At 40.8% G+C, this 15643-nt stretch overlaps 1 protein-coding gene across 2 annotated transcripts in view; it reads left to right on the top strand.

Moving 5' to 3' along the window:
* Positions 1-15643, top strand: part of DACH2 (dachshund family transcription factor 2) — a 207602-nt gene that overhangs the window by 176424 nt on the left and 15535 nt on the right. For both annotated transcript variants that reach the window (XM_053473074.1, XM_053473073.1), the window contains exons 8-9: positions 13585-13730; positions 14888-15035. In XM_053473074.1, the coding sequence (XP_053329049.1) occupies positions 13585-13730; positions 14888-15035 (294 nt within the window). The remainder of the gene's footprint in view (positions 1-13584; positions 13731-14887; positions 15036-15643) is intronic.

Below are 15643 nucleotides of genomic sequence, written 5' to 3'. Positions count from 1 at the left end.
ATTTCCTGCCATTGTAAACCTGGAGAAACCTGGTTACACCTAAAAACTGTAATATACAAAGTTAAATCCATATACAGTTCACACAATGATTTACTTATGGGACATAGGAGGCATAGGGACATGGCTTTATCTTAAAGCAACTATGAGTAGATTAAAAAGTAATTGACAACAGTACTTCACAAGGTAAATCATCAAAAAGCCAACTGGGGCAACAGGACTTGGGACAGTTCCGGCCAAACCCTTACTCTAAAGTATGGCGGCCCTTCAGAACAGAAATGACTGAGCTGATCTATAGCTATACATACATGCACATACCCTGTATATAATGTATACCACATTTATCTATATGTCTAATGTCCGTTGTTACAACTGCGGCTGTTGTGTTCCTTTCTGCTTTGCTAACCTCTGTAGGATGCCAGGAGTCATTCTCTCATCTGTGTTTGCACATTAATGTCCTTCACCAGGCAGCAGAGTTTGTTCTGTAAATTGACAGAAAAAAGAACAAGTACCGTATTGGCTCGGATATAGGCCGCCCCCGTATATAGGCCGCACCCTAAAAGTTTGGTGCTTTTTTAAAGAAAAAGTTTTTTTTCTTTAAAAAAGCACCAAAAAAAACATGCTGCCACTGTCCTCCCCCCCGAGATATGCTGCCGCTGTCCTCCCTCCCCGAGATATGCTGCCGCTGTCCTCCCTCCCCGAGATACGCTGCCGCTGTCCTCCCTCCCCGCGATACGCTGCCGCTGTCCTCCCTCCCCGCGATACGCTGTCCTCCCTCCCCGCGATCCGCTGCCCTCCCTCCCCGAGATCCGCTGCCCTCCCTCCCCGAGATCCGCTGCCCTCCCTCCCCGCGATCCGCTGCCCTCCCTCCCCGCGATCCGCTGCCCTCCCTCCCCGCGATCCGCTGCCCTCCCTCCCCGAGATCCGCTGCCCTCCCTCCCCGCGATCCGCTGTCCTCCCTCCCCGCGATCCGCTGTCCTCCTCTGCCCCCCCTCCTCGACTTACCGGAGCAGACTCCCGGGTGTCTTCAGGGCCGGCGAGGGACATCTACGCAATACGCGTATGCAACTTCCGGTACCGTTACCGGAAGTTGCATTTGCGTATTGCGTAAATGTCTCCCGCCGGCCCCGCAAGACACCCGGGAGTCTGCTCCGGTAAGTCGGGGGTGGACAGAGGTAAAACGCTTAGATAACCTCCCGTGCCGGCACCCCCCCCCGTGGGAAGTGCTGGCAGGGGAGGCTGTCTGAGCGTATCGGGGAGAAGGATGCAGGTCCCCTGCACCGCTGCGGGGGATCTGTATCTTAACCCCGCTGCCTGCCCGGCGCCCGGGACTGCATGTCCCGGGCGTCGGGCGCTAGACCCCGAATATAGGCCGCACCCCCACTTTAAAAACTTAAAGTGGGGGAAAAAAGTGCGGCCTATATTCGAGCCAATACGGTAATTTGGCAGATCGGTGGCCTGTTAATGAAGAGCGCAGGAAAGAATAGCACAGGGCAGGAGAACAAGGCCACATTTTATTACCGTAAAACAAATGCACGGCAGACTCTGAGCCATAATGCGACCGTTTGTGTGTGGGGGGAATCACATGTACCCACGGAATGGCGTTCATAAAAAGTTAGTTGATGGGTTTTTTTTGTCTCTGTACAATCTTCAAAAATTGACAGGGTGCTTGTGCGCACATTCATCTCTTTCTCCTGAAACTGATGTTCTTCGCTGCTTTTATATATACACACAGAATCATTAGAGTTTGTGAACCAGCAGAAAATGTCACTAGCCAGGGCTGGCGGATGTCGGTAGTCCACGCAATGTTTGACATATTAAAAATCAAGATTTTTATTGTCCACTAGTAATCTGGAAAATTCCAGCCCTCTATATTTATTTTTCTGTGATTTAGTATTATTGTCAGTAATCGTAGTGGCAGTTTTAGCACTAAAATATGAATATAATGGTGTTGAATAGAGGTGTCCTTTTCTATAAGGTGTTTTGGCTCCACCCATCTTTTCTTGTATATTGTGGCTTGCCCCGCCTCTGAATCAGCTATTTCTCCTCCCATGAGGAACAAGAGAGGGAGAACTTTTGGAGACAACCCTAGGAAGTTTCTAGGTATACTCGCTGAACATCTCCTACAAAAAGAATATGAGATGCTCACCAAGAACAGACAGCCACTTCTTAGCCTACCCTATAGTGCGTCCCCGCCTGACAATATTTAAAATTTTAGCTCTTTTGTGCCATTACAGAGAAAATAATCTCCATCTGCATATCAGTCTGATCCCACCCAAAAGGCCGCCCAGAACCAAATGAGATGCAAATTTCCTCTGCATGAGGGAACCAACAACCCCATTCTTATGTTTCAACCTTCATGGGCTTTGTCAATGGGCTACAGTCGGTATCACTGTAGGGACAATAGAGCAAGGAGGTCCATGTCTGGATTCACCATTACACTTGTGGTGAACCCCAAGATATGCTGGCTGACCATCATGGGAGTTGTAGTTTAACCACGACTGAATTTAACTCGGTCTAAGTGTTTTCCAGGAGTAATTCAACTGGAAGAAAATATGACCTTTTCTATATCGCAAGATTTGAATTTTAAGCGGAATTAAACATTTAGGATGTTGATTTCATTTCAATTTTTGAGTTGTCTGCAGTTTTTTTTATTGTTCCTGTCAGTTTTGATTACAGTTGTTCATCTACACAGCACAGAAACGGTCTGCGGCAGACAACCATCACCGCTTGTGAAAGTAGTCTGCTCCGTCATCTAAACCGCTGCGGGAGGGTTACGGGGCTGGTATCCCAAAGGTCTCCATGTCTCCTGGAGGAGCAGGCCCTAGTCTGAGTTGAGGAGGTATAGTGAAAGCTAGCTCACAATAGACATGAAAGGGGGCAGGAGTGTACAGAATGGTCCTAACAGGGGCCGAAACGGGCAAAATTAAGTTAAGAAAGTCAACATGAGACCATTCGTATAAAGAATCACCTCTGCAGAGCCAAGGTCACTCCAGGTTCGAGCATTTTGGATGTCTCCACTGCCTCGAAGTCCTCATACTCAGCTCTGATTTCCAGAGCCATGTGGCCAAACTGGAATTTTAAGTAAAACACACCAAAAAAATTCGATTTTCTTTTTTTTGCAGTTAAAACCTTTGAACGCATGTTTTAGTTTACTCCTAAAAGGCCACATCCAATAAATTTAATGAACCCATCTCCCTTTGCGGCTTGCGTAGCCATCTCGAATGCATCGCGTCTCCTTTAATAGTTAAATAGTAACAATTGATAGCTTTTTTTTGTTTTGTTTTTCCCTCCTCATCTTGTTTTTCTTATGATGTCCAAAAAAAAAACCCCCGCTACAGTCCTTTTTAAATGACTAAACCAGGTGCTCGGCACGGACGCGGCTTTTGTTGGCCTCTCCAGATATTTACAGCGAAACATTTTCCCAGTGATTGAATTTTCAAAGTACTAAAATACCAGCGAGAAATATGTTTCCCAGCAGTTTTACGAGTCCCCAGATACCTTCGCTGCAAACCTTGTATCTGTTCGGACGCAAACAGAACATTGCTAAAAATATATGGATTTTGCCAATTTAACCGGCTCCCCGGCCTTACAAAAGGACACGGTCGCAACGGCCACCGGGACTTTAGGATTAATTCAGCTACGGGGGCACTATTTTATTAAACTACACCGGTGTCATTTCTCCCCGACTGTTCTATACCCCTGTTTTATAAAGGTTATTTTACATCTACACAGAAGATTACACCTACTCCTATTTTCTGCGCTACTTGGTTTTAATCGATGGCAAGGGACATAATATTTATTAAGTCTAAGCAGGGGAGGACATAATAGCGGTGCTGTCCTTTATAACCTGCTTTATAAAGTTATAAAATAAACCTTAATAAAGCAGGAATAATTACTCGGGGGCAGGGAGCGCCGCTTTCTATCTGCCAGGGAACATTTTCTCGCTCTGGAGTTATGGAGCGGAAAACAGAACAAAAGTGTCGGACGTGGCTTCTAAACGGTGTTTTAGTGGACATGCCGCCGGGCCGTTAGGAACGTAGAACCATTCGGCCCATCAGTCCTTTAGTCTCGTCTTCCCTCGCCGTATTCGCCTCTGCTACTTCTGCTGGGAGTCTGTTCCACTTATCTACCACCCTCTCAGTAAAGTAAAACCATGTGGGACTATGTTGTGACGTCTTGAATATCTGGGGGCAGGGAGTTATTTTTGTTTTCATTATTTCTACTATCCTTTGGGTTGTATGGAACGGCGTCTCGCCCCATGTCCCATATAAATAATAATAAAATATTCTTTCCCTTTTTACCGTAACAGTTCTAGAACCCCTCTAAAATTAAAATACGGTATATATATCAATATCTATTAATTGCAGATAAATGTTGGATAGCGGGGTTTTGATGGGAGAGTGGAGGATGGATTTTGAGTTAAAAATCTGCTGATGTAGCAGCAGGATTATGGCGTAAAATGAAGTGTTTCCCGCGATGTGTATGCAGAGACATCTGTCGTTCCATATGGATTCATAAATATTTGCAGCAAGCTTGTTTTCGAAACATTTCAACACCGATACCTGACTCGGAGGCGTCTTCTAGGTATTAAACTGAAGAAGGGCGATGTTGAACAAAGTGGCACATTAAGCCAACCGAGATCTAGAACGAAATGGTATTATTTATATGTTTCTGGCAAAAGCGTGCAATCACATTTTTAAATGATCGGTACCTGCCTGGCGGGTTTAGCTATTTTTTTTTTTTCTTATCAGACTTTGTGCTTCTGCTTCCATCCTGAACATTTCAAAGTATCGGCATAGAAAATCCTTCAGGCTCCTAAAAACAGGGACATCAATCAAGGAGAAGAGATTTGGGGGATATGGATCCCAGAGAGGGACTGTCTTCCCTGAAGAGGTTTACTTGGCATATATGCAGATTGTTATAATAATAATTGTAAGCTTGTGAGCCGAGTCCTCTTGTCTCTGCTCGTCTTAGTCCGTCAGTTCTAGTCTTGTCAGACATTTTGAACGTATGGACTGCGGAACCTGTTGGCGCCATATAAATAAAAGATAATAGAAATAATGTAGCTGGAAGAGCGTCAACTGAAAAATGCCATTACCATACACACAACAGTCTTGGTTTTCATGGTATAGTCCCAATTCCCACTTGGGGAGATCCTCTCATCACTTCTTACTTGCTCAGGGAGCTTTGACCACCATTGAAGATCCCACATGGCCATCAGGTGGTTCTTATTTTAAGGCAGCCAGGTGGTCGTTCTTCCTGCCCCACTTACTTCTGCCGTTTGCCCCGCTCCGTCCAGCTCCTTAACACGGGTGTCCCAAATTTAGCCCCCCGGGGGGGGTATTCAATACCCATAGAGGTGACACTTAAAAGGTAGGGCTATTGTCATGTGCTTCTTGGGCTTCTGATATATCGATGGAAGGAAATTGGTGGAATGGGGTTGGAACATTTTTAAAAACTTTTTTTGGGGCAATGAAAAGCGTGTTTTTTTTGTTTTTTTATTCCGTTAAACCCAGAGAAAGATTTACTCGTCCCTGTTTTTGATATTATGGAGTGGAGCCGAGCATAGTTTGATACTAAATCTTTTATTATGCCTGAATTATTTCTCTCTGGTAGGGAACACAACCGTGAAATATGAACTTCATTTCTTAAAACACTATCGTGGCGACTGTGAAAACTACCTGCCAAGGACTGTTAAAATATAATCTAATTGCCATATTTAATGCAGTTTCTAAGATTATATTTAAAATGTTTCATTTCACATTTGTTTTATCAGCACAAAATAAATTGCCTGTACATCCAATTTATACAAACTCCCGGTAACTACGTAAGGGAGATGCGCATGGTCGTTGGTTTTTACGGTTTCGCTTTAATGTTAAGGTCATTCAGGAAAAATGGGCACCATATAGTATTTTTATTGTAAGTGCTGTTTTTTTTATGATAAACACCACTAATGAAAAAATGCAATTTTAGTCTTAAGTAATATACTCTAATTTATTTGGGAAATAAATAAAAAAAAAGTGATTTAGAGCCGGTGGGACAGATTAATCAGCTACTCCCTCTTTGCATTCGCTGCCCTGCGCGTTCACGGACTAATTAAGAAGAGAGACATTGATGGTGAAGCCGGCATGTGAATCACAAGGTTAAAACAGTCAGCACTCTGTGACTTCTTCTGGATTTTTCCGTAACTATATGACACTATATGAAACTTTTTTCCTGCCCAAGACTCCTGGTAGATGAGCGCTGTGTTCATTCATTCACTATGATACAGCCAAAGTTGCCTCTTTTACCCCAAGTCGGGAAATCAATTAACTTTTGGACTTTCAGCGTTTTTCCAAATGTATGTTAGCCTTTTTGGCCTTTTTGGCTAAGATTTAATAGTGCCTGTTGGAGAGGGAATCACTCGATCCGCTGGCCTTCATGGGGGAAAGGCTGGAAGCCCGAGGTGCCATGGAGCCACCAGGCAAGGTCCAAGATCTGTGTGTGTGTCACAAATTGTCTTTTAGTTTTGTGTAGACAATCACTTTTGTTCTTGGCTCATGTGTAAGAGCATTGTTTCGCCTCGGACCATTCCTGGCATATTTTTCTTTTCACTAGCCCCAGTCTTTTGGCCGGCCAGTGGCCATTTTTATGAATGGCACCTTTTTATTGCGTCTGGTATTACGTTTGACCACTTATTATTTAAAATTTAGACAATATTTTTGATATGGTACACTAAAAAGGCTACTAAAATGGAGCCGGATACCCAGAAGATACAATTTTTGGTGAAAGTGGGGAGGTCACCCTTTTGGGTTTCTGCCTCTCCTTGAAGACTTCAGTGGTTCTCTTCTTCTGAGGAGGACCAAGACGAAACAGACGTCCCGTAGCCTTCTGGCCACGGAGGCAAGCAAAGGGGTCGCATATCTCTTCAGTGAGTGCCACCCCAGATGATGAAGATTTGGGAGTCCAGTGATCCATTTGTTTCTTCTCTTCTTATCAAAACACCTCATTCGGACAGCGGGAGGGTTTTCTAGGTGATAAGAAGCACCGTCATCGAACACTAAAATACATTGAGATTATAATATTTGTGTGTATTGGCTCATTAGGCTTGTTGTAGGTTACTGCCTCTTCCTTTTTGTATATATATTGAGAAGATGTTACTCATTTATACATAATTATATTTCATTGTAAAAAAGGTTTCTGGATCCATGGGATTTTGGACCCTAAAAAAAAATTGGTGAACCAGGAAAAGTTGTTGTAACTGAAGAACATGCAAAAAAAAGTAACGGGATATTTAAATCAAAAAAGGTGTATATAACATTGTTAAAAAAAAGTTGATTTCAGAGACAAAGGTGCGAAAGGTACTCTTAACGTGAAATGATATAACAACAATGCATATAATCATGATCTATTATAAAACATCTTACAGTAGGGTTTTTTGCTAAGCTGAGTTTCCAGATCATGTGAACCCTAAATTTAAAACATTTTTAAAATTCAAATAATTAATTGACCATGTTGGGCAATATTCCATATTCTCCAGAATTCCACTTAAAGAAGAGACTGCTGAATTTACATCTTTTTTTCTGCCCGATAAAAGGTATCAACTTCGACTAAAAGATTCCATGGGCTACCCCAAATCAATGTTTTAAATCACTTTATAAGGACTGGACATTCTAGATTGTTAGACAATATTTTGCGAGGTTAAGAACGAGGTTCGCAGGTCCATTTTTGCTTTTTATTTTTTACATTCCCTGGCTATATGACCAAACGTCGTACCTGTTCTCCCCATATATACGGTCCCAGCGCTTGACAGTTTTAATTGCTCTACCAATTAAGACTTTCCACGCATGGTTGATAAATGCCCTACTAAAAGCGCACTTATCAGAAAAGGGAGCGGCGAGAAGCGGACACCATTCAGATGTAAGGAGCCATTACAAGATTGAAATAGATTTGTATTACATTTATCATTCATCCTTGCAGTGTGCGATTTCAATCAGAAGAGAGAGAGAAAAAAATAAGTGATGAATGGTTTGGCAGGTCCTGGCGTACACAGTAAACGGTAATACTCTGCGGCCACGTCTTCCTATTAAAGGACCTTAACATACGATGTGACCTTGGTCTGCAAAACATGTTGGGCTAGCACAAAAACTTAATCATAAGAAGCCATAAGTAGGATCCTTCTCCTTTGCTGCTCTGTTTTTTTTTCGTGGACCGGGAAATTTATTGCTTGTGGGACAGGTGGGATATGAACAATGGACCAAATGGAGTCCAGGGTTATCTCATCTATGGGAAAAATGCCTGCAAAAATCAATGTGACCTCTGCTACACTGTCATCCCGATTCCCACCCTCTGCGTCCTATCTGTCTTTCGGCGGGCGCTTAGATCTGTGTGCTGTCTGTGTGCGTCTCTCTTGGGCCAGATTATCAAAATGAATCATTGCCCACATAGCTCTTATTTTTCTATTTATTTTCCTGCTCTTGACTAGCTGTGATGAAATATGATTCTTTTTGCATTTGATCCTTGCTGCAGCCGGCGGGCACCTAATTTAGCTGTGTCTCTGTCTTTAACGGAGAGTAATATTATTTTGAAACGTCAATTTACTGTACGGAAACATTGCGAGCCATGCGGCGTGACACTTGTCTTCATCATCAATAGTTATATTTCAGAGCAAGGCTGTAAGTGGCGTTGTGTTCATGGCGGGGAAAAAAAACTGGACGCGTTCCCGCTGATTTGGTTTCAGATGCCGTGATGGCCAGAGGTGCAATCATGTAATTGGAATTTAGGAGGGAGGGTGTCCAGGGGGTTTCTGACCATTTAGTGAGTATTGACAAAGATGTATTCCGGCAGTAATGGGCATTTACAGTGTAAGCAGGTCTGGGATTCCATTCATTCAACATATAGGGGTAAGAGGTTAGCTGGATACATGGTGACTGTAGGTGAATAAATCAATATTACCAGTTATTAGCCATAAGTTCTAAGCTTTAAGTCTAATTGTTATATTATATATTACTTATTATGTAATGTTTACCCATTACCGCACTATGGAATATGATGGCGCTATATAAAACAATAACACTAATAACAAATATTATATATATATATATATATATATATATATATATATATATATATATATATATAAGCCTCTGCCTCAAGAGTGTCCAACCTGCGGCGCTCCAGGTGCTGCAGGACTACATCTCCCATACTCCTCTGCCAGCCACTTAGCTAAAAGAGCATTATGGGAGATGTAGTACTGCAGCAGCTGGAGAGCCACAGGTTGGACACCCTTGCTCTACCTGTTGGTAGTTCTTCTCGTCTGTGTAAAAGAGAAACACATTCAACAAGTAAAAAATGGCCGAAAGGTCCTTCCGCTTACATAGGTAAGCGCATTACTCCATGTTAGGTAAGTAAGGTAAATAAATGACCATATCCTGGAGAAACTGCAAAAGAAGACATGGAAGGGATTGGAAGACTCCCAAGCAGGACTCTTTAAATCCATTAATGTAACGTTTTAACGTGAATGTTCATTAAAGGTGCTGCTTCACCTACTCTGCTGAATTTAACACTCATTATGTAAGTAAATGCAACATTAAGCACAAAATTGCAGGTTCTGCTGAGTAGTCAAACCATCCTTTGAAATAAATCTTTCACATAAAGGGTTGTCTCAGTAATAATTGTCATTTGACCCAAAATCATTATAAATTGTTCTCATAACGACTGAAAAAGCTTCTAAAAAGTTTTTGTGTTGTTATTATGTGACTAAACACATAAAATAAAATATCTGCTCAATATTAGGGATTTATGTAAGCGGAACAGTACCTTTAAATTCCAATCCACATGCTGCCCTGCTCAATTTAAGTTTCTATGTCGGCCATTGGATTAACCAATGATACAGTTTAGGTGAATTTTGGATTAATTTGCCTATGCAGAGCCAGCCAGTCTGAGGATGAAATGCTGCCCCCTCACCACCACAACCATGCCTGCATCCATTGCTATATCATGATATATAAATTAACTCTCTCCAACTCTCAGTCATGCTCCCACACTCATGCTCTCACACTCTCATTCACTCTCCTTCACACTCTCATTCTTGCCCGTTCACACTCTTATTCACGTTCATGCACACACATCCATGCTCACACACAAAGCTAAAGATGTATGGCATGGTCGTAACACTAAAAAAAACTTAACAAAACAGCAGTTACAGCTTTTGACCATATTTTCCCCACTGTCATCATTCTGACTTATTTAATAGGAGAACAATGGATTCGCGTCAACATGTTTATAAATAAGCAAATAGGCGAGAAGAATAACTAGCTCTGTCAAAATTACATATTAAGCGCATTACTCAGCAGCAAATATATATAGCTTAATAAGGGAGCAGAACGACATTTAACGTTGCTGCTCATACATTAAATGTAAAACAAGAAGCCCTAACTCACGCAGACGCATGAAATACTAAGTGTTACATTGTTAACATTCACAAAGGTTTTAAGGCTACAAAATATCGCAGTGCAGATTGAAGAAAAGTGTTTCGTTCCTTAGTTCTTCGTTCTGCTCTGACCTTGATCTGCTCATTGTAGGTTATGATGTCCTTATTGGAAGCAGTAATTTTGTTTAGTAATTTCAACTTTGTTGATCCAAGGGGGTACTTTAACTGCCCAAGGGGGTCTCGAAGGAACTGCTTTCCCCTTATCTGTATCAAAGTATCTTGTACAGCCCTGATGCCAAATAATTGTACTGTATTAGCTGTAGAAAGAAAAAAAAAAACAACAAATTAAAAAACCTTTATTGGCTAACTGAGGTATAATAGATTGCAAGCTTTTGAAACCATTTAGGTCTCTTCTAGGCCTTACTATATTATGGTATACCTGAAGAAGAAGCCTGGGTAGTCTGAAAAGCTTGCAGTCTATTATACTTCAATAAAGGCATCATCCAGTTTGACCTCTAACCCCGGTGAAACATCAACCCCTCTGATATATTAATGTTTACCGTGTTTACTAGCAATAGATCGCTGTTCTGTTCTTAGATAGGCATGATGGGTCTAATGGGGCTGGTACTTGGGCAAGCTGCAAGTTATGCCACTGCCAGAAGAGGGCACCCAAAGCCGCGAGGGGCATATCCTCTAAAGATAATAAATACAGCTTACTAGGTGGGACTGGACTTAAAAGTAATTTATAAAAATGTTAATATATATATATTCTCCTTTCTGTATACGTTATGTGGATTTGTAAACATGCATGGGGTAGCCATGTGGCTCCTGATCCTAAGACGAGCCGACGACTGATTAAGGTTGTAAAGTTCTTACATCAGTAGAAATCGGCAGACTAGATGGGGCCGGAGGGGTTCTATTCCCATTGTACAGTCTGGTGCCCCGAGACCCCCTCATATGGATTTCAAATAAATAAAAAGAGAGAAAAAATCTCCATTATATTCCTTGTTAGCAAAAATGTTTTTTTTTTGTTTTCTCTCCTCTGAAACATAACAGAGATCGCGTCTGTCTCGAAAAAAGGAATTTGTCTGCATTTCATGACGATACAAACGTTAAAGCCCTGCACTTTAATCATGTCTCCGTGTGTTTGTAACTGATTTGCTGGTTCCCAGTGGAATTATAAAAAAGAAGAAGAAGAAGAAAAAAAATAGTAATTGTACCTCGGTCTAATTGTAAATCTTGGAATTAATATGACAAGGGCATTTGACGAATGGAGCCTTAAGGACAGTTGTGCAATTGCCTTTAGAAAAACAAATGTATCAAGTACTTAAAGCTAATATATTTGGAGGAAGGTTTTACCAAAAAAAAAGCAATTGAAGCAGAAACGTCCTTCATAACCTTTTTTTTTTTCTCGGCGGATCCAAAGAGGTGATATATTTTGCGAGTCATTTAAAATAGTATTGGAAACATTATTTCAGCAGAGTTTATGCCCTGCTATGTATTGAAGAGGGAAATTGAACTGTTTTTTTGAGTGGCAATATCACTATACTTTTAAATAAAAAAATGAAAACTATATTCATGCACATGTCTATCTAATAACTCTTCGAGGTGACGTGCCGCAGGTATGATGGTAATGTCGAAGTGCTCCAAATGCGGGCGATGGAAGTTTACGGATGTCAGCGTTCCGTTCTGGGACCTGTCCCTTCGAACATTATCTACTGGGTTTGTGACTCCATATACAGCCTTGGGTGTTATAATGAAATAACTCGTGTCTTCTTGTCTATGGAGTTCGTGTCATATTGTGAAATCCATTCTCTTCCAAAAAAGAATGCTAGGTTTAAAGGAACACTTCAGACATCATATGGACTTTGATACCTTTTCCATTCCCTTAGTGTCCCCCTTCTTCCCAAAAAAAGTTTAGTTTAATTAACTTTAATGTTTTCAAGTAGGTGTTTTTGAAGTTATGAAGTATCTATCTATCTATCTATCTATCTATCTATCTATCTATCTATCTATCTGTCTGTCTATCTATGTATTTATCTATCTATGTATCTATCTATCTATTATCTATCTATTATATATCTCTCTATTTATCTATCTATCTATCTATCTATCTATCTATCTATCCATTATCTATCTGTCTATCTATCTATATATCTATCCATTATCTATCTATCTGTCTATGTATCTATTTATCTATCTATCTATCTATCTATCTATCTATCCATCTATCTAGTTGCACAGGAAGGAATTTTTAGCAGACATCATTATAAGTATACAAGTTTACTTATAAAGTGAAATAAAAAATGGGACATCATTGATACGATTGATATCTCATGAGTGGTTTCATTGATCGCAGCCCTCTTTTCCTTATCTTAACTCGCATTGATGTCATTGTCACTTTTAATTAGTCATGGTAAAAACGTGTCCCCTGTTGTAACAAAAAAATGAAATGTAATCACTCACAGGTTGGTTTATTTTTAAATAGATCCTAAAAACTCTAATGCTAGCATGATATATGTTTTAGGGTGAGTTATTGCATTTTTGTGTGTCATCCAAGATTCATATTCAAATAATATTAAAAAGAGCGGCTTCCCATTTGAATGATCAAAATAATCTTTAATAGAGGTGAGCAAGGGAAAGCTTTTCACTTCCCTCTGGCACTCATTAGGTTAATCGCTGATACTGAACATTCCCCTACTGGATGGCGGTCAGCACGGCCTGACCTGCCATTAGTATAACATAGCTGTTAATTATTCTGTGTATCCCGTATTAACTCTTTGTGCTGCAGAGGGGTGAGCGGTGTTCAGGGAGCGATCCCCTTCACTTCTAATATATTCTTCATACATACTTTATTGTCCTTACTGTTCCTAAATCACGGAGCTAAATATCCGCGCTACATCTGATCACATTAGTTTATGGCGCAGCATTCAAACATTTCTTTAATTTATTAGTCGAGCCGTACCGCACATCTGCTCCTGCTGCGACTGCTGTCATATATTCCAGTGTTCCCACAGTTTCCGAGAAGGATTTGATAAAGTAGATTTAGAAGACATCAGTTCTTCGCATCGTGGCTTCCCTTAACCAAAGACAAAAAAAGTTAAACGGGCTTTCTTAGTAACTTATTATTATTACTCTTCTGTAATTCGGTATTCTGTTTTTTTTTTTTGCAGATGACATCCAAATTGCCATTCCAATAATAAAACCAAATTTGGATAAAGTCCAACTGGCCGGACAGACCTTACCGCCCGGATTCCCTGCACCCTTCTTGTTTGCCGATGGCTTGTCATCCGTAGAAACTCTTCTAACTAACATTCAGGTATTTACACGTTCTTCGAATAGGAGACCATTCATGTTAGGGGGGCCGCCCCAGACCATCTCACTAATCTAAACCTTGTCTTCTCCAACCTTGGTGAGACCTTGGTGAGGTATTATGGAAGTTTCATTAAAAAAAATCCCCAAAAATTCAGCAATTTATAAAAAAATAGAAGCATGGTACGATTCCAAAGGTTGAACATTAAGTTCAACTGGAAGTCAACGAGAAAAGCTCATGGATATGCCGCGATGGCCAACGATGGCCTGAGAATGGTGAAAGGTCAATAAAGGTACGTTTCTGCTGTTTGAAAAAAAATAATCATTTAATTCCAAGATCCTTTTAAAATCGTATTCTTGCTTAAAATAGCCAATCGAAGGCAGAATAGGAAAGCTGTTATTAATAAACTCCGGTAAATGAAGCCTCCGCCGGGCAGGCGGTGTTATCGTCCTGCAGTCCATCAGTTACTTGATATTCCAACCCGTGCTTTCCGCTTACATCCACCAAACATGTTTTCATTTTACAAATTCGATACATTATACTTAATCACCGAAGGACTACGCGGACCTAAATCTCCATTTTTCAATTGTTGCACAAAGGATGGAACGAAATAGCCTCAGATCCATATATTTCTCACTAATAGGTGTACTCAGTAGTCTCTGTGAAGCCCCCTAATAAATACATCTCCCTCCCGCTTACTGACGCACGCTGTACTAAATTGAAGAACAATGTCTTGATTGATGGGCCCTGATTGATAAACATTTAAAAAACAATTTAAGAAGACATTTTGACAGCGAAACTACCAGATTTCTCCTTTTTTTATCCTAATGATGATCTTTAAAGTATTATGAATTTAAAGTACCTGCTGTAATTAGCTGTTTACGGGAGGAGGGACGCATGTTAAGATTAGAGCCAGCCATGTCTACTAAATGGTGTGGCGCAGAAGCTCCTTTGAGAAATGGCTCCTTGTGACCCGTTCTTTAAAAAGGCATCCTATGCGACACAATAAATACCGCAGTTTAGTAGACATGGGCCCAGAGGTTACGGATCTGTTTGTTCACTCTTCAGGGGTAATGACTAGTGGCACCCTACACTAACCTTGCCAAGGCCCTGCGCCTTATATTTAAGTGCTGCTCAGCGAATAAGGGCCACTTTGTTTTCAGGGCCTTCTAAAAGTCGCAGTCGATAACGCCAGAGTACAAGAGAAACAAATACAGCAGGAGAAGAAGGAGTTAAAGTTGGAACTTTGCCGGGAGAGAGAACTTCGGGAAAATCTGGAGAGACAGCTGACTGCAGAGTTACAGAGCCGAGGTAAGGTTTATTTTAAAGGTGCTGTTCCACCAGCTCTGCTTTTTTTTAACATTAGTAAATAAACACAGTGTTAGAAACATCATTCCCTGTACGTCTGTCCCGAGGCACTACAACTATGGTGGGAATAGTCCATCTATACCTTCTGTACAAAAGAACATTAGCCGGACGCGGGTCCCACCATGAGCAAAGATGGCTATAGAAGCCCTGTGTATTGTCCCTTAACGAAACTCCAAGCATCGCGGAGGGAGGCAGTAGTGTCGTAAATAGATAAAAAAATTTCTTTGAGATCAATTTTTCCTAAAACAGAAAATAAATAGTTGTAATGGGAAAATAATTAAGGAAAACAGATATAGCTGTACTGATCCAAACAGAGATGGAGTCTTTAGCCAAAAGTAATACCTTCTATAAGACCAAAAAGATATGTGTGTGTATATGTATGTACGTGTATGTATGTGTATACATATATATATATATATATATATATATATATATATATATATATATACATGCTTTCAGGACCTTAGAGGGCTCTTCTTTAGATAGAAAATGAATTATTAAGTCCTATGTGTATTAAAAAGGCATTAAAAGAACGATAAAACGTTAAATAG

Source organism: Spea bombifrons, chromosome 8, assembly GCF_027358695.1.
Source record: "Spea bombifrons isolate aSpeBom1 chromosome 8, aSpeBom1.2.pri, whole genome shotgun sequence".
NCBI classification, from domain to species: Eukaryota; Metazoa; Chordata; class Amphibia; order Anura; family Pelobatidae; genus Spea; species Spea bombifrons.
Note: the sequence above shows the minus strand (reverse complement) of the source record. Positions and strands in the feature narration are given on the sequence as shown.